At 42.1% G+C, this 22,290-nt stretch overlaps 1 protein-coding gene across 5 annotated transcripts; it reads right to left on the bottom strand.

Annotated features, from left to right (window-relative positions):
• Nucleotides 1–1,425: 1,425 nt before the first annotated feature.
• Nucleotides 1,426–22,263, bottom strand: LOC105923802 (sorting nexin-30). 5 transcript variants are annotated; one of them, XM_036134159.1, is made up of 9 exons: nt 21,868–22,263; nt 16,162–16,382; nt 11,267–11,377; nt 11,017–11,175; nt 9,303–9,492; nt 7,217–7,416; nt 6,127–6,216; nt 5,743–5,895; nt 1,426–3,327 (listed from the first exon to the last, which is right to left on the bottom strand). In XM_036134159.1, exons 1-9 carry the CDS (start codon nt 22,007–22,009, stop codon nt 3,244–3,246), a joined length of 1,350 nt encoding a protein of 449 aa, XP_035990052.1. In that variant the 5' UTR covers nt 22,010–22,263; the 3' UTR covers nt 1,426–3,243. The 5 variants fall into 5 exon arrangements, with proteins under 5 accessions (XP_035990052.1, XP_035990054.1, XP_035990053.1 ...); XM_036134161.1 differs by having other exon boundaries at nt 16,162–16,377; nt 21,872–22,263; XM_036134160.1 differs by having other exon boundaries at nt 16,162–16,380; nt 21,872–22,262.
• Nucleotides 22,264–22,290: the final 27 nt, after the last annotated feature.

Raw genomic sequence — 22,290 nt, 5'->3', positions numbered from 1 at the left:
AAATGTAAGAAGCCTGAACACAAATTCGTCTTTTATTGCAGATCTCACCCGGTTTAAAAAAAAATAAATCCAAATTTTCTTTTTAAAAAGGCTTTTACAAAAACTATAGCCCCTTTAACAATTCCCATAATATAGATGCAACAACTCAAATTATAGTTTTTCCACATTTATCGGAAAAAAAACCTCTAATTTAGCAACCGTTGCCGTTTGCTTCGGTGAGGTATGGATACGACTCACCATAAAAAAAAAAGGTCCGTTTCTCCAAATCACTTTTTTTTCAAAATGGGAAAGACGAGAGAACACGGCTTTCAAGAGAAGCAAATGTGCACGGAAGAAAAGAGCTACTCTCCTCAAGTTGCCCGCATCGACAGTCGGAGAAATAGCTGCAACATTTCACGAGAAATAAACCCAAGTTCATGTTGCCACAATGCTCAGAGAGAAAAAAAAAAAAAACAAACAAACTGATAACGAGGCAAAGAGTGGCCACAGCACTCACTCACGCCGGTTCTTTTCAGATCATCACTGCCGTCCGCTTGTTTAAAGGCTCTTTATAAAATCAACACCAGGGATGCCGATAACTGAAGAGGGCGCAGAATATAAGCAAGCATCAAAAAAATGTTTGTTTTAATACAGCAGTATTAGAAAACGTTACCAGCAAAAAGAGATACTGTGTTTGGATATTCTTCCCCCCCCCCCCCGTCGTAGCTGCCTCAGGTTATTCAGCTACCTGGACCGTCTTCTCCGTCTGGCCCTTACAGGCCAACAGAATCAAATCTACTTTCCTTCATTTTTTTTTTTTTGTCCTTTTTCACATCTGGCAGTACGATTAAAGAAGTACCGGTAGCTGCTTTAAGGTTTAAAGCTCACGAAACACAAATAAGAATGAGGGACGAAAAAAAACAAAACAAAGGCAGCTGGGAACATCCAAAAGCTGCGGACACCAAGCCGTCCCTTTAAGTTTGGTTGCAAAGAAGGCAGGCCCAGCAGTGTGGCATCAGCTTAAAAAAAATAAAATAAAAAAAAGGTACCTTTATTGTGAAAATCTCTTCTTTCACCAGACAGATTAAAAAACTATCTGAGGCTACATCTGTGCAACAATGGACCGAAGCGAAAAGTGAATGTGGTGTCGGGATAATGTCACACGGCTGAGCCTGCCCTGAAATCCTTGGTCACATTTTGCTACTTAATGCTAAGTCATAGCGACCCAGACACACACAGCTGAGGAGGGGAATATAAGGAGGGCAGAAATAATGACATTTTCAGCAGGTTTCATCTTCCTCCTGTGGCTGACAGCCATCACATGAATTCTGGGTTTGATCTGTGGGCAGCAAAGGCTTTTTTTTTTTTTAAACCCTTCAATGAGAAAGAAAAAAAAAAAAAACATGTGTGACACATAAACTGGGATATTTTGCCAGGCTGCTTCAGATGTTTTCCCCACTGAGTCACAGCTCTGGAGACGTGTCCACAAAGTCAACACTATGACGGCTTCACGCCGTTTCCGTTTAATAAATAACCGTTTGAAGGAAGGGCGGCATCGCCATGAACGTAGGTTCTGCAACAGATTGCTTGTCTGGAGCAAAATCAACTTTTTAATCGGGTGGTTTGAGTTCCTCCTTACGCTCGAAGCATCGGCAACTTGGAATGACTCAGCTATTCCAGCTCTGAACTGTTTCTTTTTTATTATTATTGTTTATAAAGCGTTCACTTTTTCCTTCAAAGTTCCTCCAAAGCCGCATCCCACCCTGCTCAACATTGCCACCTTTAGGTTTTAGAAGAAGTGCAGGAATATCAAGATACTGCGGTTTTAAATGCTCATTACAACAACAAAATCCAACAGGAAAATGAGAAATGAAACCGTTAAAAGCCCGCCACTAGGGGGTGCTGTTAGACACTCATCAATAAAGCTGATGTAAAACTGCATGTATGGCTTTTGTCACCACAGCCCTGATTTAACCGGTGTTGGAAGAGAATATGGGATAAAATGTCTAAACTCTTTTTTTTTTTATTCCTGCAATGAGCCGTGCAAAACGAAGAACTCTTTTGACTCTTCGGTAATTCGATTACTATGTAACAGCAGAAAAAAATATTACGGTAAGTCTCATTTAATTTTTTGGCATAACTGTTTCAGAGAGTTTCCCTTTCTAGCAAGGAGGGGGTGGGGGGGTGGGGGGAATGTTCAAATTCTCCTTTATTGAGGGCAAAAAAAGGCCACATTCCAATAGATTTTCGTATTTGGTAAATAAACATTTATATATGTATATACCTATATAATGATCCACATAAAAATGTAGTGCATTAACTCAAAAAATGTATATATATATTTTTTTAAACGTGGCAATAACTTAATATATAATTTAAAAAAAATGAATGATGAATTCATTGATGAGCAGTTCAACTCATATTATATATATAACTACTTCCATATTTATTCAGTTTTATCATATGTTCTTGTTCCACATTTGATCAGGAAATAATTGAAACTGTCAGTTTGGACCATTAAATGGACTCTGACATTTGATTGGTTAACTCAACTCGTCTGTGGACCAATCCCCTCATGCGTCGGAGCGCCTGGCCCCGCCCTGCCCAGTGACTTCCACTGGATAGCTTGACTTAAAATAAATTGAACAGGCAAAAGCGTGAAATACCTAAATCCAAAATAATTCTGAATGCTTTTAACATTTAACGAATTCAAATTCTAATCAACCATTTTCTCATTTAATCATTTTTTCATAAAGCATCTAATCATTTAAATAATAAACGTATTTATTTCTTCACAATTTTATTGAACTCATAAATACTCATTTACCAACTTATTGGTTTATTGAACTGTGGCACCTGGGGTCCTCGGTGCTCCGCTTGGCTCAGCGTGAAAGCGGAGAGGGCGGATGGAAAAGGCATCTCTCCACAAACGGAGTTAGACAAACACAAGCAGCGTTGGCAACAACAAAAAGACCGTTAATCCGAAGTATTAGGTAGAAAAAGTCCGTAGAAAAAAAAAGAACAACAAAAAAAAAAAAAAGAGAGAAGGCTCTGTACAGAAGGTTGTCTAGTTTCCCAGCTGACCTTAAACGCACCACTCATTACCTTCTTCCATCACAGGCCGCGTCCGCGTGGAAGGCGGCTGCCTGCCGTGTCATCGTCTCTCGCGGAGAACGGGAGGCGGGCCTTAGCAGCGGGAGGCCGCCGTCTAGTCGCCGTTTTTCCTCTGCGTGGGTGAGCGTGAGGCGAGAGCTCGCGTTCAGTTCAGTTCAGCTCCGTCTCACTCGTTTTGTCCTCAGTCTGTTTCTCCTGGAGCAGCGTTATGAGGGACTCCCATGCCGCCTGGCACTGCGGAGAGAGGACATTTGCTTTTTTTTAAGTCACACTTTATAGTCACCGTTTCTTTTTGCAACGCAGCATAAAAACTGAATGGAGCGTGTCCGCGAGAACGTCAAATTCGTTTTTCATGCAGGTCAAAAAGTTTTTGTTTTTTCCCCCCGATCCTTGTGAGCCTGTGCAAATGTTTCTCTAGTACACGGAGGATGCAGAAGAACAAGCATGGGGTCTTGTGATCCTTTTAAGAAATGAAACTAAACACAAAACAGTAAAAAAAAGGTAAAGCGATTTACTTACACCGGATAAAGAAAGGTACAGATCTGATGCACTTTATTTGACTGTGATGCAATTCTTCACCGCAAAAAAAAAACGGAACTAGAAATAAGTAAAATGTTCTTAAAATGAGTGTATTTGTCCTTGATTTGAGCAGGTAAATAAGATTATTTGCCAATGGAAAAAGATTTTTGCACTTAAAATAAGAACAATTCATCTCCATTATCTTGTTTCAAGTGAAGGATATTTAATAATCTTATTTTAGGGGTAAAAATACTCGTTCCATTGGCAGATAATGTTATTTACCTGCCCAAATCAAGGATAAATATACTAACTTTAAGAACATTTTACTTATTTTTAGACCTGTTTTTGCAGTGTTGTGTCTGCTGGTATTTTGTGGGTCAGAAGCAGTTTGGGGATCGCTGGGCCTGGTCTGGACTGGACCGTCAGTTTAAGTAGAGATACATAGCCTCAGCATCATTTTTGATTCTGCCATGTCACTAGAGTCATTCTCGCAGATTGATCAAAAAAACACTTCTTTCAGCTAAGAAATATTTCTAAGCTTCGAACTTTTGGTGTCAAAGGCTGAATTAGAGATGATTATTCATGAATAGTGCTGCAAGACAAGAAAAAGAACAGCACATTACCCCAGTTTTAATCTCTTTACATTGGCTACCGGTACGTTTTAGAGTTTGTTTTATTACGAACTAATGAGATTACGGAGACTGGACTGAGAAAGGCAGTTACCATGGAAGTTACAGACAACAGACTCTGGAGACACAGGCTGACGTACTTGGATTGGACAGAATGACTGATGAGGGGAACATGTGTCAGCTTGGACACGTCTGCATTAGAGTACGATCTTCTCCACCGATGTGATGAACAGAACACTGATGTCATACCATTTACGCCCCTGAATGGGTGGACCCAATGGGTCCTACTTAATGTCCGTGTGAGGAATGAACGCGGCGCTCGCTCTGGTGTCCAGAAATCTGCCCGTTGTGTTGTGTACGAGAGTCCAGTACTGAAGCTGCCTTTTAGATTAAATATGGTAAAATATAGTTTTGGTTTCAAGAGTCGTTTTATTACTACAGAAGTCTACACAATAGAAACACCACATTAATCAGAAAAAGAACCTGGGGTGACCACAGCAGGTCAATTCTTTAACAGTTTTAATTTTAGAGCCCAGAGTGGCTAAGCTCCAGCTTATATTACCAACCTTTTACAACCATATTCCTCTTCTCCTGGTCTGAGATCCTCCAGCCAAAGACTGTTAATGGTTCCAGGAACGAATTTCAGGGCCAGAGGGGATCGGGCTTTTAAAGCCGTGGCCTCCAGACTGTGGAAGGAAAGCTTTCCGCTGTCTTGACTCTGTTCATTCTTTTAAGAAGCAGCTGAAGACCCACACTGCAAAAAGGAAACTAAAAATAAGTAAAAATGTCTTCAAATTAATGTATATTTCCTTGATTTGAGCAGGTAGATAAGACTATTTGCCAATAGAATGAGATTTTTGCACTTAAAACAGGAACAATTCATCTCTAAAATAACATAATTAGACACCCTGCACTTGAAATAAGACGATAGAGATGAATTGTTCCCATTTTAAGTGCAAAAATCTTATTACATTGGCAAATAGTCTTATTTACCTGCTCTAATCAAGGAAAAATACAATGATTTCAAGAAAATTTCACTTACTTTTAGTTCTGCTTTTGCAGTGCACTTGTTCTGACTGACTTTTAACTAGTTTTTAATTAGTTTCATGCTATGATGCCGCATTTATGCTGTTTTTTATCTTTTTTTTGTATTGTTTCATGGCTGTTTTTATTGTGATGTCCTTGTAATTTTCATCCTGTGAAAGGCGCTATATAATCCAAGTTTACTTACTTATCCTGAGATTAAACCACGCACAGATGGATTAGATTAGATGACTTCTAAAGGTACCGGTTTTATTTAGGGGTATATAGGATAAAAAGATTTCAAAAACCTGCATATCATTTGCTATCCGGTTAAGAACTACGCACACCCTTGTGCTGGTTGTGACATAAAATCAGAAAATAGAAGTTAGCGGTTTATGACGTGAAACAAATGCATCAAAGCGACATCTGGGGTTGCCTTTAAGTTCCAGCGACAGCTCGTGACCTCGGGCCCGCGTACCTTCTCATAATAGTTGATGTTTTTGTCGGCCATGCCCGTGAGGAGCTGTTTGAAGTCTTGCCTCTTGTTCCTCTGCCAGCGCTCCCAGTCTGCTTTCAGGTCGGCGTTGAAGCACTCCACTTTGTCCTGGCACTTCTCCACCTCCACAGGAATCTGCGGCGGAGCAGAGAAAAACTAAAGGCTACAGGGGGAACCGGGGCTTTCGACGCTACTCGTTAGCAAGATCTAAAGCTGCGGTGTGGAGGGAAGGTTTTAGCGGGGGGAAAAGATTGAGACACACACGTTTTTTACTCTCCAGACGTGCAACAGATCCGACATCAGCCGATTAGAGCCTCCTCAAAGTGAACACTTGGTAAGTGAGAAGGAAGGAAGGATGCTGCTTACCGGCGTTCGGTCTTCTTGTTTGCGCAACACGGCTGCTTCGAGGCGGCCCTCGTACTCCGCCTGCACTTGGTCTCGCTTCCGCAAAACGTTCTGCAAGTGGGGGGAAAGCTTCCAAGTTAATGTGCGCACTCTCGAAGAAACGGCGCGTGACGGATGCTAAGACGCAGGCAGGTCTGCTGAGTTAGGAGTCGGACAGGACATGAGGCACGCAAAAAATAAATGAAAAAAAAACAAAACACTGGTGCTTTTTGTCTAGTCAGGGAGCAAAGGTGATGCAGCTCCGGCACTCAAAGGCAGCGGGAGAAACTCTGAAGTGTTAACATTGTTTTTCCCTGTCTTCCTTTATCTTTTGTCAGAAAAGGAAACTTATTTCACTTTAGTCCCAACAAAAGGTCAGAACTTGCAATTTCACCTCATTGCTTAACTCTTTCATCATTCCTGGTTACAAGAGGCCATACGCTGCAAAAACGGATCTAAAAATAAGAAAAATGTTCTTAAAATGAGTGTTTTTGGCCTAGACCTGAGCAGGTAAATAAGATTATCTGCCAATGGAATGAGTATTTTCACCCCTAAAATAAGATAATTAGACATACTGCACTTGAAATAAGATGACGGAGATGAGTTGTTCTTACTTCAAGTGCAAAAATCTTATTCCATTGGCAGATCATCTTATTTACCTGCTCGAATCAAGGACAGATACACTTATTTCAAGACAATATTACTTATTTTTAGTCCTGTTTTTGCAGTGTAAAACTAACAACTGTTGGTAAAACCTGTGGAAATCTCCTAGTTTTACCAAACCATAATGCTATCTAAACTGCAAGCAATAACAGATGCCTGTCTTGCTGATCTTTGTCCCTCTAGAGTTGCTGAGGTAGATCATAAAAGCGTCGACTGAACCAGGCAGCCTGAGTTTTGTGGACCTGGGGAACCTGGTGAGGACAAGCGTGGCTGTTCTGTTTAAAAGGCATGCGATGGGGTCGAGGGATATTGTAATAAAGGAAACCAAACAAACTGGTGAATTTAAGAGCTGACGGATGGACGGTTGGCGTGTTTCCCCGCTGCCGGCTCAGTCTGACCGCAGCCGTACCTTCATGGACTCGATGTAGAGAACGTATTCTCTGAGGACCGGCAGGAAGTCCTGGCTCATGTTGTCGCTGAGATCCTCCAGAGCGCCGCAGCTCGTCGTCACGCAGCCGGCCACGCCCTCCAGGGGGCGCTGCAGCTGCTCCTCTGACCCGGCCCAGCTGGAATAGACGGCGCCATACTCGCGCAGCTCTGTTAGGTACTCTGGGGGGGGGAGTAAAAGGAAAACGTGCTTAGATAACGGCTTCAGACGGTTGCCGTCTTATCTGTTCTAGGTGGTAACAGGGCTGCATCGAACTCAACAGATGGGGACGGCGAACATTTCACACGTATTTACAGCTTCACTTGTCACGCAGGAGTCGAGCTGCAGCGGCTCTCTGCAGATAAACACCTCAGCGCTAAGTGAAGGACAGGTTTGTCTCTTTGGTGTTATTTTTTTACCAAGACATGGCATTTATATCCCATATTACACAGGTTTCCAGAGTTTCCTTTTTTCACCTCAGGAATAATCGGCAAAATTAGAAACATTCTGTCCAGGAGCGATGCTGAAAAACTAAGCCATGCATTTGTTACTTCAAGGCTGGACTATTGTAATTCTTTACTATCAGGAAGTCCACAAAATGCAGTTCAAAGTCTTCTGTAGCTGATCCAAAATGCTGCAGAAGGAGTTCTGATGAAAATCAACAAGCGGGATCATATTTCTCCAATTTTAGCTTCCCTTCGGCTTCCTGTTAAAATCAAGAATAGAATTTAAAATTCTCCTTCTAACGTATAAAGCCCTTAATAATCAAGCTCCATCATATATCAGAGCTCTGATTACCCCGTATGTTCCTAACAGAGCACTTCGCTCTCAGACTGCAGGTCTGCTGTTGGTTCCTAGAGTCTCTAAAAGTAGAATGGGAGGCAGATCCTTTAGCTATCAGGCTCCTCTCCTGTGGAACCAACTCCCAGTTTTGGTCCGTGAGGCAGACACCCTGTCTACTTTTAAGACTAATCTTAAAACTTTCCTTTTTGACAAAGCTTAGAGTAAGAGTTGCTCATGTTTTCCTGAGCTACCTCTATAGTTATGCTGCTATAGGCTTAGGCTACTGGAGGACATCGGGGCCTATTTTTCTCACTCTACTGATTTCTACTGTTCTCCAGTTTTGCATTGCTTGTCGTCATTTCAGCTTTTAACTTTTTGTTCTCTCTTTTTTCTTCATAATAGCTACACCTGGTCTGGCGTTCTGTTAACTGTGACATCATCCAGGGAAGACGGCTCACCCGCTATTACCATCTAATGTAGAACAGATTACTAGATCAATGTGTGCTTCTGTGCTTGTTTGTCTCTCTTGTTGTGTCTCTGCTCTGTCTTCTGTAACCCCAGTGGGTCAAGGCAGATGGGCGTTCACACTGAGCCCGGTTCTGGTTCTGCTGGAGGTTTTTCCTTCCCGTTAATGGGGAGTTTTTCTTTCCACTGTTGCTTCATGCTTGCTCAGTATGAGGGATTGCTGCAAAGCCATAGACAATGCAGACGACTCTCCCTGTGGCTCTACGGTTCCCCAGGAGTGAATGCTGCTTGTCGGGACTTTGATGCAATCTACTGGGTTTCCTTAGAGAGGAAACTTTTTGACCAATCTGTCTGATTTGATTGAATTTGACTTTGTAAAGTGCCTTGAGATGACGTGTTGTGAATTGATGCTAGATAAACAAAATTGAATTGCTTGTTCATATTGAGCTTAGTTCCACCAGCTCTGGATGCATGTTTTTCTTCATGATCGTCCTGTTGGAAGGTGAACTTTGGCTCCAGTCTTTGAAGCTTCTAACAGGTTTTACATCCCAGCGTTGCTCTAATTTAAGCATTCATCTTCCCATCAACCTTAATCAGCTTCCCTGACCCAGCCCGCATCATGATGCTGCTGCCACATTTCCCAGCTCATTCTAAACGGAAACTGTATTTAAAATGAATTTTTGATTGTTCATTAAAATACCTGAGAGAGTTATTGAACACTTTTACATCATTTCCAGACTTCTTCCTAGTCGGATATCAATAACGGACCTAGTTGGTCCGTCTTCCAGCTAAGCCCCAGTCGGTTGCGTCTTCCCGATACCTGACTGCTCCCTGAGGATCCTCTGAGCGATGCGATCGATGGTTCCCAGCTTCTGGCTGAACGTGTCCAAATACTCTCCCATGGCGCAGAACTCAGCTGGCCGCGCCCGCAGCTTGTAGCCTCCCGCCACGTGCTTCACGGACTCCCCCACTTTGGTCAGCAGGGCCAGACCCTGACGCTTGTTCAGGTCCTGCAGGGACGGAGGTTGTCAGGGTAACCAGTAGGGATGTATGCCGATGATAAACGCATAACTTCATCTTTTATTACAGTGGCATCGATTCAGTATTAATTTGATCGATTTACATTAACTCAGTAATTAACAGTGTGCTTTTCCACACGTTGATCTTTCGTTTTACTCTACGCCCCCCTGGGAGTGTTTATTGCAAGAATGATGGTTCTCAAAGCTCAAAATTGCAGAAAAGAGCTCCAGTAAATTTAAGCGAATGCCGCACATTTTGCATTTATGACCGACCCTCCAAAGAAAAGATTAACATGTATAGCAGAGAGCGTCTAACAGAGACCACTCTTTATGGCAACAACTGAACTTCAGAGCTGGTTGTCCCTCCTGACGTTGTGGTAAGAAAAAAAACTTTCTCACAGTCCAAGTTGTGCTAAAGTTTTAAATCGTTGCACCTACTTTAAATACATTTCCTATATAGTCATTTCCTGACTTATGCAAATTAACAAGCGTCTACGTTACTCTGTTATGGTTTCTTCTCTTTCCCATTTTGAAGAGTGACTAAACTAACTGGACCAAAGGGGAGTCAGGATACTAATACTATACTAATACTTACATCCTTATTTCCCAGAGACTTATATGAACTTTTAAAAAAAGTCTATAAAGTTTTAGACTAAAATACATGCATTTATTTCATAGGAATTGGTTGGGGAGCCAGTTCCAGTGATTTTGTAAAACAACAATTAAAGTATGCATTAACAACCTATGGCTGGATGGTAATTCAATGACAATATATATTGATTGATTAGACGTATATCGATCATTAAAAATACCATAAATGTCAATAAAAAGTTCATAACAGTTTTCCTTCCTTTTGCATTCTAGCCTATAATGTGTATATAATATATAAAACACATTATAGGCTAGAATGCAATATATAATGTATATATAACGTAAGACGTAATATTACAGTCATTTCTTCCTCCCAACCAAATCACAAACGCAGACCCAGGCCGTCACCAAGCTCCGCCCCTTTAAAGAGATGAGAGCACGCGTTTTTCTTTTTTTAAAACTTGCAGTTTTGGTAAAAAGTTGGTTGAATAAAGGATTGGGTTTGAATTCAGTGTTTGTGAGTTCTGTATCTAATAATAGGTCGCTAAGCAACTGCATAAAACGGGTATAAATGTTTGGAATTTGTTGATAATTATCGATATCGATCAATATGATCTCTAATTTATCAATATGCTTTTTTTTTCTATACGTCCAGCATTATAACTACCACACAAATTGATTAAACTTAAAGGGTGGGATTTTCTCTTTTCTTTTTCCAGCGTGAGATTATTCCACTACATTAACAAATGAACTTATTTAAAGTGTTTTTGTTTGGTTTATACATGCGGAGAATGCTGTTCAAGATGTTCTATAGTTGACTGCTGCATCTTTCTGCCCTACATTGATATACGGGCGGGACGGCTTTCCTTTCTGGACCACTACTACCAGATGATTTATCAGCGTCTGAGTCCGCTGCTGCTTTACCTTGGCAGTCAGGAAGGCGTTAAGATGTGGGTTAAAAGACAGGACTGGGTGGTCCGCCACGCGCTTCAGGAACTTGTCCAGAGCCTTCATCCTCGTCTCCACAAACTCCTCCGAGAAGCGGTCCACCACGCCCTTCATCACAAACTTCTCAGGCAGCGGCTGGAGACAAGAGAGAGAGAGAGGGGTGGGGGGGTGAATGAGGAGCGTCACTGTGGGACAGAGTGGGCTGCGGGGAGCTTTGGGGACGTACAGGGATGAGGTGGGTCGGCTGGCTGTCTTCTAGTTTTATCCTCAGCCAATCGAAGTCCTGGTAGCGCCGCCGGACAGAGTAGTCCGGAAGGTCGAACTCTATCCGTGACGTCTGGATGGAGGGGGAAAATAAATAAACACATTTCTGATTAGTTTTATAGACATTTCAGGGAAAAAAAGCTGTCTTAATGCGTTTTTTATTAAGTATTTAAGTTATAAAACCTCTAAAGACCATAACAAATGCATATGCAGTATATATATATATATATATATATATATATATATATATAGATATATATATATAGATATATATATATATATATATATATATATATATATATATATATATATATATATATATATATATATATATAAATAAATAAACACAGGAACACGTCATTAGGATTCACTGGAGGTTTCCTGATCATTTAAGGCCATTAAGACTAAAATAGGGCCACCTGTAGACGTGCTCAGAGAAAAACACGTTCTCTGACACTGAGATACCGCAACATGAGTTGTAATATACGTCCGTTTTCTCCTGAATGCGTCCATCCCTCTGAGATCTGATGACGACACATCCTGCCCCCTCTAGTCTCCATTAACGCCACCGGGTGCTTTTCTTGTCCCAGGCATTTCTACGCAGCCTCAGAAGCCAGGCGCCTGAGGTTCGAGCGGATTACCGGCATACTAAACAGACTGGCGAGCGCCTTTTACAGTAGTTAAATATAAAAAAGCAAACCTGACAAACTGCCCTTCAGCACAGCCTCTGAAACGACACTAAAAAGGAGCTGGCCTTCATCTGTAAGAATTCGCCTGCAGTTAGGAAAATTTAAACAAACTTTTCCTTCTTTTCTGACACGCTCCGTCTAATTCAAACAGACTAGAGGTCAGGGCCTTGGAGAGGCCGTTCCACGGCGCGTAGTGTAAGCACTTCTGGTCGTATGTTTGGAAGTCCCCGTTAGAAAAGGGGGGAGGTCCTGTGATGGAAACCTGCCTGCAGTGAGAGTGAGACACCGGTGTTTAACATTAACGAAACATTAGTGTCCATGACGACCGCTTGTGCAACGCCAACACTTTTTTTTTTTTTTTTTTTTATTTGCCACGGAAAATAAAAGAGTAACTACAATCTTACCCGCGGCGGACGGGCTTTGCTCCAAGCTGCCTCGCGTTTCTGGATTGCTGCTACTGGAGCAAAAACCAACAAGCTTACCATTAACACCTGTACCGACATCAAACAAATAAAATGACTCCACTGAACTTGTATATGCTGCAAATCAATCCGTCTGCTGCTTTTGATAGACGCACATCTTTATTCCAGGGAACATCTGACCGGTTTAATGATTAAGAGGAGCTGAGCGCTCTTTTTTTTCCTTTAGAGCGTTTTCCTTTAGACAAACGCTCATTTCTAAAGAGCCGCGGCGACTACGCTCAGTTCAGATGACGTTCACAGCGCTGCCATTATTACCCTGTTGCTCCTTTTTTATGGCCACGGTCTGACTGCTCACAAGGTGCTGGTAAATGCACTTTCAAGGTAGTTTTATAACATGATGATGGCACAGTTTAAAGCACAGAAAACAGCCTCCGTGCTTCGACATGAGGCCGGAGGGACAAACGCTGCTCAGCAAATGTTTGTGAAACCAGGAGTTTTGGCAGTCAGCTGCCCTGAAGTGTTCGAGCTGGAAGCCATCCGCAGTCATCACGGAGGCAACCGTTGCTGCCCATCGATCTGGGAAGTGATGTTCATCACTTCAGGATTATGTTAGCAGGCTCAATGTTGAAGATCATGACAGGACTAGAGGAGTTGTCAGGATAAATGCTTAATACAGCAGCACTAGTGTGGCTCGCAAAGCTGCATGTGGATGCTCAGACGACTCGTGGTACAATGTAGGGCCGGACAATTAATGGCATTTGCAATATGATCGCAATAAAAAAAATGCAATTTCCAAATCTCAGATGTCTGCAGTTTTTTGGTTTTGTAAAAATGAATGGATCAGAAGCGTCCTTTAAGTGTTATATGTCTAAAATTGGTTTTCTCCACATGGAAGGGAAAAGAGTTGCAGCAGTGAGATCATATAATTTTCTTATTTGTTTTAGAGTTTATGTAATCATGCTTTTTACCAAGAATCTCATCATAGCGTAAAGTGGCGGTCAAACTGTTTAATATATAACCAACTTTTTTTCCTTTTGTTGCACTTTATGTTCAACGAGGACTGACGTTCAACTCAAAAGCGATTCTCTTGAATAATGATAATAGTCTGATTAATAAAAAGTTACATTTCTTGTTTTAAATAGTCCTTGTTCAAAAACATATTAATCTACAGGCCAATTTTGTTGCTTGTGGTTAATGTAGAGAAAAGTCATCATTAAATCGCAATCGCAATTATGGTTGAACTATATCACAATTTGGATTTTTGCCAAAAATCGTACAGCCCCAGAACGTCTGTGGTCAAATGAACCAAAGAGATACAGTCTGGCTATAGTCTACGGCTACAACGTTATAGCTTCAGCTAAAGCAAAGCCACCCCTGTTATCAGGGTTCCTACAGCATAAGGCAAGTTAAATTTAAGACTTTTTAAGACTTTTTAATGCCACTTGAAATAAAAAGTTAAGACCAACTTCACAATAAACAAGAAAAACCTGGTTGCGACAACTTCACCCAAATGTTTATTTTAATATAAACCATTACTTTCTGGCCCAGTAGACATGTTTCAAATTTTGAAAAACATTCCATATAGGAAGAAATTACAGATATATTTTTAACAACTACTGAACTGAATTCACAAACTTTGTTTTGTTCCCTACTAAAATAAACTATAAATCAGTTTTAAAAACCACAACATAACCAGTGCCAACTCTTTTTCGCAGCTATGGTCCGGCCGCAACAGTTTTTATTGGTTCCGCTATCGGGACGGAACCAATAATGTTACATTGAGCCGTTCGGTAAATTTAAAAAAATATAATTGTGTCAATTATTTAACTGTTTGATAAGGATTACAAAAATAAAATCCTATTTATGACCTGGTAACAATTTTAAGACCTAAGAAAGACTGATTTAAGACATTTTAATGCTAATTAAGGCCTTAGTTTTATATTACAGAATTCAATGCCTTTTAAGACTTTTTAAGGATCCGCGGGAACCCTGGTTATGCAGATACCGGCTGCAGCCGCACTGTGGTGAAGAGAGTCAACCGTGACTTCTGCTGTACACCAGAATATTTCAGTCAAAGCGTACATTCAAGAGGATGAAGGTGTTTTGGATGAGGAAGAGCGGAGGAGAGCGATCGTGACATTGATAATGACCTGACTCCAAGAATGGGGAGCCGTCCTGAACCGTCTTTCACCGCAACCGCAACCGGAGGTCGGACTCTGCAAGCTAGCATTAGCTCATCCGATGATTGATTTCTACTGTATTTGCAAAACCTGCTGACATATTTCAGCTAATCAAAGTACTAAAAGCTTCACATGATGACACTTTCTCCCATTCACGGCTCGTCTTTTCCTGCTTCTTTTTGCCGTCTCTCATCCGTATCCATCCCTCTGTGTGACAGAGGTGGAGAAAGTCTCTGCTGCCCTCCATCAGACTCTACAAGTTCAGGCACTGATGACTTTTTTTTTTTTTTTTTGTGCCTTTCACACATTTCTGTACCCAGTTCATGTCACCTGAATTTGACATTCGACATGTTTGTGCAGAGACCCCGAGTGTGGCTGGTGCGTATATTGAGTTTTTGAAGATGCTGACACGTTGTCAGATAAGAGGTGAGACAATATTGCAACGTGGCTTTGGTGTGTTGAGGCCAGGCCTAATAGTGAAGAAATATTTCACAGCAGGAAACCACAACAGTAATAAGCTTATTGAAAATTTAGGGACTTATCACTTCTTTATGTTTTTATGGATATTTTATCTTGTGTCTTAATTCTTTCGTGTCAACGTTAATGCCATGAGGCTTGAAGTTAAAAAAAATGGCTTCATGACACTTTGAATGTGGCTCATGTGGATTTGTTTCAGAACAGGCTTTGTTCTTTTGTAATTTCTGTAAAATAAAACCATAGATTTATGGACTATAGGGGCTAAGCCAACGCTTAAAGCCACTGGAGTGTTTTTAAACCGGAATCTCATGGTTGATGCGCGTTTGCCGGGGTGAGATGGTAAACAGGAAATGTCCAGACGCTGTTCTTGCAGTTAAAGCCGATTTATTCTCACCTTTACTTGCTCATAAAACGAAAGATGATACAAACGGCCAACTGTGTGGTGACAGCGTTTCCCGGCCGAGCGGTCAAAACCGATTTGTCTTTTCCAGTGAAATATATATATGCTTCTACATAGACTGAGACAGATCTACATAAAAATGAATACCCATGTTTTCTCCCATATTTGTATGACATAAAAAAAAAAAAAAAAAGGAGTAGCGGCACACATTTTCCTTCCACTCAACTTTCCATTGATGTCCTTGGTCAGCTCCATCTCTGTCCCTCTTTATTTGTTTCTATTTGTACCCCTGCTGCAGTAACCTAAGCCGGATGTAATAAATGTACAGATTACATTCATGACTTTATCTTTAAGTCCAGGATGTCACCATTTTTATTTGATGCTTGCCTCGTTTCCTTCCTACTTCTTAGAATCCAGATCTGCCAGTTAAGAACAACTTCGGGGCGTAACTTTACTCAGCGTTTATTGTACGATATGATCCAGTCGCGTAGTCTAACCTAGCAACAAAAAACTGTTATAAAATGGAGCGGACGGCTGATTTTAGCGGTGGAACCGAAGCCGACGGCATTTTTGCAGGACGTCTGCAGACGACCACGGAGGCGTTCCCTTCCTGAGCGTCAGACGTGATCATTAAATGACATAAAGGTCACATTCAATGCAAAAAACAAAAATGTGTCATGAAAGCCAACCTTAGTGGAGACTCTGTAGGTGATGTAGGTCTCCATGGTGGAGACGTGCTTCTTGGGGTCGTCGACGGTGACGAAGAGGTCGCAGGGTTCCGCGGAGCCGTACGGGTCCTGAGCGTCTGCCTCCGGGTCCTCGTCCAGCTGCAGCCGGTTGACCAGCACCGACGCGGAGGCCGGGCTGGACGCCTCCTCGGGTACGCCGTTGGTCAGGCCCGGTTCCTGCTGGAGGAGGAGAACGTCACGTTGGTGCCGTTTCAGTGAGATCGCTCTCCCTCCCCGGCACAGCGATCTAAATGCTTATAAAGCAGTTTTCCGTTGAGCTACAGCTCTCTGACTGGGGCACGGAAGAACAGGAAGAAGTCAAGGCTGCTTATTTTCCGTCTTGGTAGATAAAAAAAAAAAAAAAACAGGAGAGAAAGAGATAGCGGAGCTAGTTGCACTACTATGGCCAAACTTGCAGTTTTCATCTTCCAACAACTTCTGCACACATGTAACCAGCACACACACACACACACACAGAGACCCTGCATGTGCCAGAAAGCTTTTAAAACTTTAAAACAACGCGGCTTGACTCACACGCAGAACTAAGTCAGGTGTACTAGGGCTGGGCAATATGGATTAAAAAATAAACCTCCGATTTTATCATACCAAATCCGATTAATCGATTTTTTTCCTCCTTTTTGTTTCATTAAAAGAAATTAAAGAAATTATTTTAAAACCTTGCTTTTATGTCAAGCATTTCGTCAGGGAGTTGACCTGAATTCAAAGTGCAACTAAAAACAAGCTGTGAAACGTGCTTGTAAAACAAGATGGCAGCCGTGCCATTATAAACAATGAAAATATAACAAAACATTTGCTGCTAGTGGTATTACACATTGAGCTAAGAACAGGCTTCACTGCACTTGTGAACTTCAAACTAAGTTAAAAAAAAGTAAATAAGTAAATGAAGTACCTCGTATTATGGTAAAAAAAAAAAAAGTTTCTACTTAACAATACTTTAACAATACATTTGCCTAAACATATATTCAGCATCACATGCTGTTCTCTTCATGGAAACACAATGAAAATAAAATCCAGATTTTCCAAAAATGAAATCTTAAAGAATTTTAAATTCGAATTAATCGATTAAATTGATTTATCGCCCAGCCCTGAAGTGTACGCAGGAAGCGAGAGCAGCTTTTATTCCTTTTAGAACGGATACGTGTGCAACGTGTCAAATTCAGCCGGGCGCAGAGAGAAGAGCCGCTCCTCTGTCTTCCTTTTCCTCGGTCCGCTCGACACGCCGACAGCTTCCCTGCGCCGACGGGGTGCTGACAGAGCCGACCCGCTCTGGTGATCGCAGCCCGGATAATTACGCCGCGTCAGGACGGTGCTGCGAATGAGCAGCCGGGCCAGCTGAGCGGGCCCCAAATCCGTTTCTGCTACTGAGCAGCTGATCGGTCGCTGTTGGTTCCAAAAAGAGAGGAAGTTGCAAAAAATTAAATAAAAAGAGTTACAAAAGGTGGCCTTGTTTTGTGCGTTATGTCACAGCAACTTGTGATGATACGGCCGCAAAACAGACAAAAGGGTATTTTTGTATTCGTGACCACGAGGAGATTCTTACCTCCCCCCAGAAACTACAGCTGCAAGGCTTTGGGGACGCGTCTCTGCACACCTGGGGAACTACAGCCGGTCAGGTTGGAACATCATACCGCAGGTTGGGTTCTAGAGGCTTTTAACTGAGCCGCCCTGACAACACGCGTGTTCTCTGACCAAACCCATTTCATTGGCTGCATGTTTAAGATCGTCCAGCTGGAAGGTGGAGCCCCCCCATCGCCCATCGTCTTCCAGGACTGCCCTCTGCTGAGCTCCATAATCTCTGACCAACCGTCACCAGCTTCCCTGTGCCCGCTGAAGAGGTTTCTTACATAAAGTCTTCCTGCCGCTCTTATCTCAACTTAACCGTCGTCTAATGTCGACAGAGTCTCCCGCCTGAGCTGCAGCTCTCTGCAGCTCCCCCAGAGTAACCTCTCTGATTGGTAGGTGTGCCAAGCCGTTTCCATTTCTCAGATGATAGGATGAAGCACGCTTAAAGCTTGGCGATATTGTTGTATAACCCAACCTTGCTCCAACCCACCCCACTCTGACTGGTCTGCTGTGTTCCTCGCTCTCCAGGAGGCCATTTGTTCACTAACGTTCTTGACCAAACCAAGAGCGTTCAGAGAACCAGCGAGGTCCGTTTACCAGATCTAAGCGACTTCTAAACTAGGCCTGTGCATAAAAAAATCGAAACAAAGATTAATATCGATGTTTTTAAAAACGATTTAATATCGATATTCTGGATTTCAATATCGATATACCTCCCAACCCCTAGGGGGCGTTATTACAGCGCACCATTACTGTTCACAGCGAGGAAGAGCAAGTGAGACGCATCTTAAATCAGACGTTTATACAGTGAAAAAAATAAATAAAAATCAGACGTTTGGGCACATTTTTGGTTTATGTGATATGTTAAATGCATTGAACCAAATGCACTTTATTGTCCTGTTAATATATCAGTGTTCAATAAATTGAACATAAATATAATATTTGGTTGGTTTTGTTGATTAAATGACTGAGCATTAATTTGAAAACAATAAATAATCGATATTGGAGTCAAATCAAATCAAGCTGAGCTATATCGACTATCGTATCGTGAACTACGTATCGAGAATCGTATCGAATCGGCTCATCCTGGATGATACCCAGCCCTATTCTAAACGATGACATATTAGAGGAAAGGGGGCGGAAAGCCACACCTTTTCAGACGTGTGTCCGTTCAACTTCCCAAACCACGCACCATCCTCCATCCCCGTCACAATTATGAACCGCTTTGTGTCCGTCTGTCCCTCATTTCTCTCCAGTGAGGCGCATCCCAGTCGCCTCCCTCTCTCCCGCCCGAACCAGGAAGGAAGAAAAACAAGGACAAGAACCGCAGCGCCACACAAAAGCGAGTAACCATGACGAAGAGTCACCAGCGTCTCTTTTACTGGCAATGATTAACCGCCTATCTGAAATGGGGGGCCACAGCTGCCGCCTTCTTCAAAAATCAATTTTAAAAGCTTTGTGATCCTCTTGCATGCTCCGTCCATGTTTACGCAGCACTTAGAGGTTGTTAAGGATGCCATGACCACCCCCTTTAGAATTTGCGTATCTGTGTTCTCCAGACTAAGAAAAAAAAAAAAAGGATGAAGCGTGGTCGTTGATGTCTTGCAACATATGTGCAAACAACCCGACTTGATAACTTTCAGGTTAACTTGAGTTCACCTGAATGTGATTTACTCTCGGCGTAAAAACAACTGGAAGGCAACACCCTGCCCATTTAGGAACATAGGGGTGTAAGAGGCATGTGGTGAAGACGCTGCTCTCCATTTGGGACAGGGTGACTGGTTGATGAGCCGATGGGAAGATTTGTTCAAGGCTGCAAGGATATCAACTTTAAAAATCCATGCAGAGCCACGATAGAAGGGTCTGTGGCATATGCATTTGATAAAATGGCTTAAATTACATTAATCCAATGGACAATCTGTGTTGAGGCTTGAAACTGTTGTCCACAGACACTCTTCATGACCAATCTGACCGAGCTTCAGCTGTTTCGCCAAGAACGGGCGACAGAGTTCAGCGTCTAGTAGAATGAAGCTGGCAGATTCTCCCTGTGGGCAGTTGCGGCAGTAATTAATATCAACACACTTGATATTTTCATTCATAGAAATGCTGAACATCGGGTACTTCCACTTTTCAAAGCACTCAATGTCCCAATCACAAACAAAGTGTTTTTTTTAGTTTAACGTGACAACATGAACACAGGCTAGTTGTGTAAACTCAAATTGTTCTGGTTTCGATTCATCAGATCTGATTTGGTTTAAGCTCTATATTCGAGTTTATTAACTAAAAGAAAGCACCAATCCCCAAATGACGTTAGGTGTACCACAAGGCTCTATACTGGGACCTCTGCCCTTCTGCTTATACATAAACGATTTGCCTTAAATCTGCAAGGATACAGACTTCCAACTGTATGCAGATGACACAATAATTTATGTGACAGCATATGTTCCTCATCACGTTGCTGAATTATCAACGAAACAGCTGGTGGGAATAGATCAATGGGTCAAGGAAAATTGCTTAATGTTAAAGTATACAAAAACTGTTTCAATGTGTTTCTCTCTACAAAGAAAAATGCAGAAAGACTTCAAAATAAATATGAATAGAAATGTCAGGCTTTAAATATCTGGGGATTATTTTTGACTCGAAACTAAGATTTGGTGGTCATGTTCGGAAACAATCCAAGACTATGAAGATTAACAATCTATTTGCCCTGTATATCCACCAAAGCCGCTTAAATGCACATGCATCCAATAATATTATTGCTCTATTATCTGGCACCAGGCTTCAAAACCTGTAAGCCATTAATCACATTAAACAAGCTAACTTTAAAAGCATTCGATCCGAAACCTGTGAAGTGGCATCGACGCCAAATTATCCAAAAGCATCACTTGTTGAGTTTTGACAATTTTCTTAATTTTTTTGTTGTTGCTAAAACAACATGTGAGTGCATGACTGGTCTTGCCCCGGATTTAGTTTGTCAACTAATACAAACATATAACAATGAAGGCGTGAGAACAAGAGCCGAAGGAAGTGGAAACCGTCCGGTCAAAAGGTGCAGAAAAACTTTTGGTCAACCAGGATCTGAAGTCGCCATCAGACATTGGCTGAAAAGAACATCAACACTGTGAATGTTAATCTGCAGAGGTGGGGACTCGTGTCACATGACTCGGACTCAAGTCATTGATTTTAGGACTTTAGACTTGACTTGAAATAGTGTTAGCAGACTTGTGACTTGCCTTGGACTTTAACACCAGTGACTCGAGACTTGAATTGAACTTGAACCTGTTTGCTTGAAAAGACTTGATATTTTACCCAAACTCTGAAGCTTAAGACATCTATCGTTTAAAACGTGCGCACCATTAATTTGTTTCACTCAATCAGGATCTACAAACAGTATGTGTGCGTGAGCTGCAGCACAGCCCGTCAAATTAACCAGATTTTTAATTTTTTTTTTTAAATCCTCCCAAGAGTAATTTCGTTTGGGTCTGAATGTGAAGTTCTTCTGTTGCATTTTTCACTGAATATTCTGGAAAACTATAATTCAAAAGGAGGACTGTTCTTCAGGCTAAATTTAATTTGACTGTTTTGTTAGGTCAGCTGCTCTGGTTTCATCACGCAAAAAAAGAAGACATGCTCTATTATTTACATTTAACATGCATTTCAACATTATTAAAGACTCCAAACGACTCGTAATTAGAAGTTTCAGACTTGGGACTAGACTTGATAAAGACTTACTTGGGACTTGAAGAACACTGACTTGTTCCCACCTAGTCTGAACTAATCTGACTTGTGTATTTTATCTTTGCAATGTGACTTGTTATTTCGTAGCATTTTATATAAAATTTGTAACCCCGAATTTTCACAAGCAGTTTTATTTTTATTTTTTTTTCATTTGCTTTCATGGGTCAAACGCCAGCATTCTGCTACAATCTCCGTGTACGCAGCACCAGCACGTCTTAGTTGTGCTGTCCCTGTTAAAATAAATAAAACGAGATGAAAGAGAGCGCTTCTATGGAGCTTCGTTTGGCTCATATTTCTCTTCTTTCGCGTTTTCAAACAAACAAGCATTTGGCTCCTAGCCCGTCCTCACCTTCTCCTTCTCCTCCGCGCTGACGGTGACATCTGGCCCCGGGGACGGCGGCTCCTCGGCGGCGGACAGCGGGTGGAGCATCTCCGTGATGAGCTTCTGCCCCGAGCTGGCCAGGCCTCTCGGAGCGCCGACACTCATCCCTGCGGAAGGCGGGGAGACGTGGCCGGTTACTGGGGCTAATGGCCGCTCCGGCTGGTGAGCGGCTCGAAGCCTTTTTTGGGGGGGGAGAGACAGACGAGAGGCTTTTCCTCCCCCCTGGGCTCCTCTTCAGGTGAGATGGCAACAACAGCCGCTAGTTGATGCCAACAGTCAGCTGACCTGGTCCTGCGCTGCCCAGCTCCGGATGTTCTTCTAGGAGACCCCGGTTGTAAACACGTCAACGGCCGACGATCCAAAGATCGTCTATGACCGAGGCGACG

This window comes from Fundulus heteroclitus, unplaced genomic scaffold (assembly GCF_011125445.2).
Source record: "Fundulus heteroclitus isolate FHET01 unplaced genomic scaffold, MU-UCD_Fhet_4.1 scaffold_754, whole genome shotgun sequence".
In the NCBI taxonomy this organism is placed as follows: Eukaryota; Metazoa; Chordata; class Actinopteri; order Cyprinodontiformes; family Fundulidae; genus Fundulus; species Fundulus heteroclitus.
Note: the sequence above shows the minus strand (reverse complement) of the source record. Positions and strands in the feature narration are given on the sequence as shown.

Bases quoted from the DNA above. Each gene is read 5' to 3' on its own strand.
- LOC105923802 (XM_036134159.1), bottom strand. From the start codon at position 22,009: ATGAGTGTCGGCGCTCCGAGAGGCCTGGCCAGCTCGGGGCAGAAGCTC. The intron at 11,378-16,161 runs GTTGGCTTTCAT...CCCTCCATCCAG, and splicing joins CCTACAGAGTCTCCACTAAG to ACGTCACGGATAGAGTTCGA. The intron at 6,217-7,216 runs GTACGGCTGCGG...CCCCACTTGCAG, and splicing joins TCTACATCGAGTCCATGAAG to AACGTTTTGCGGAAGCGAGA.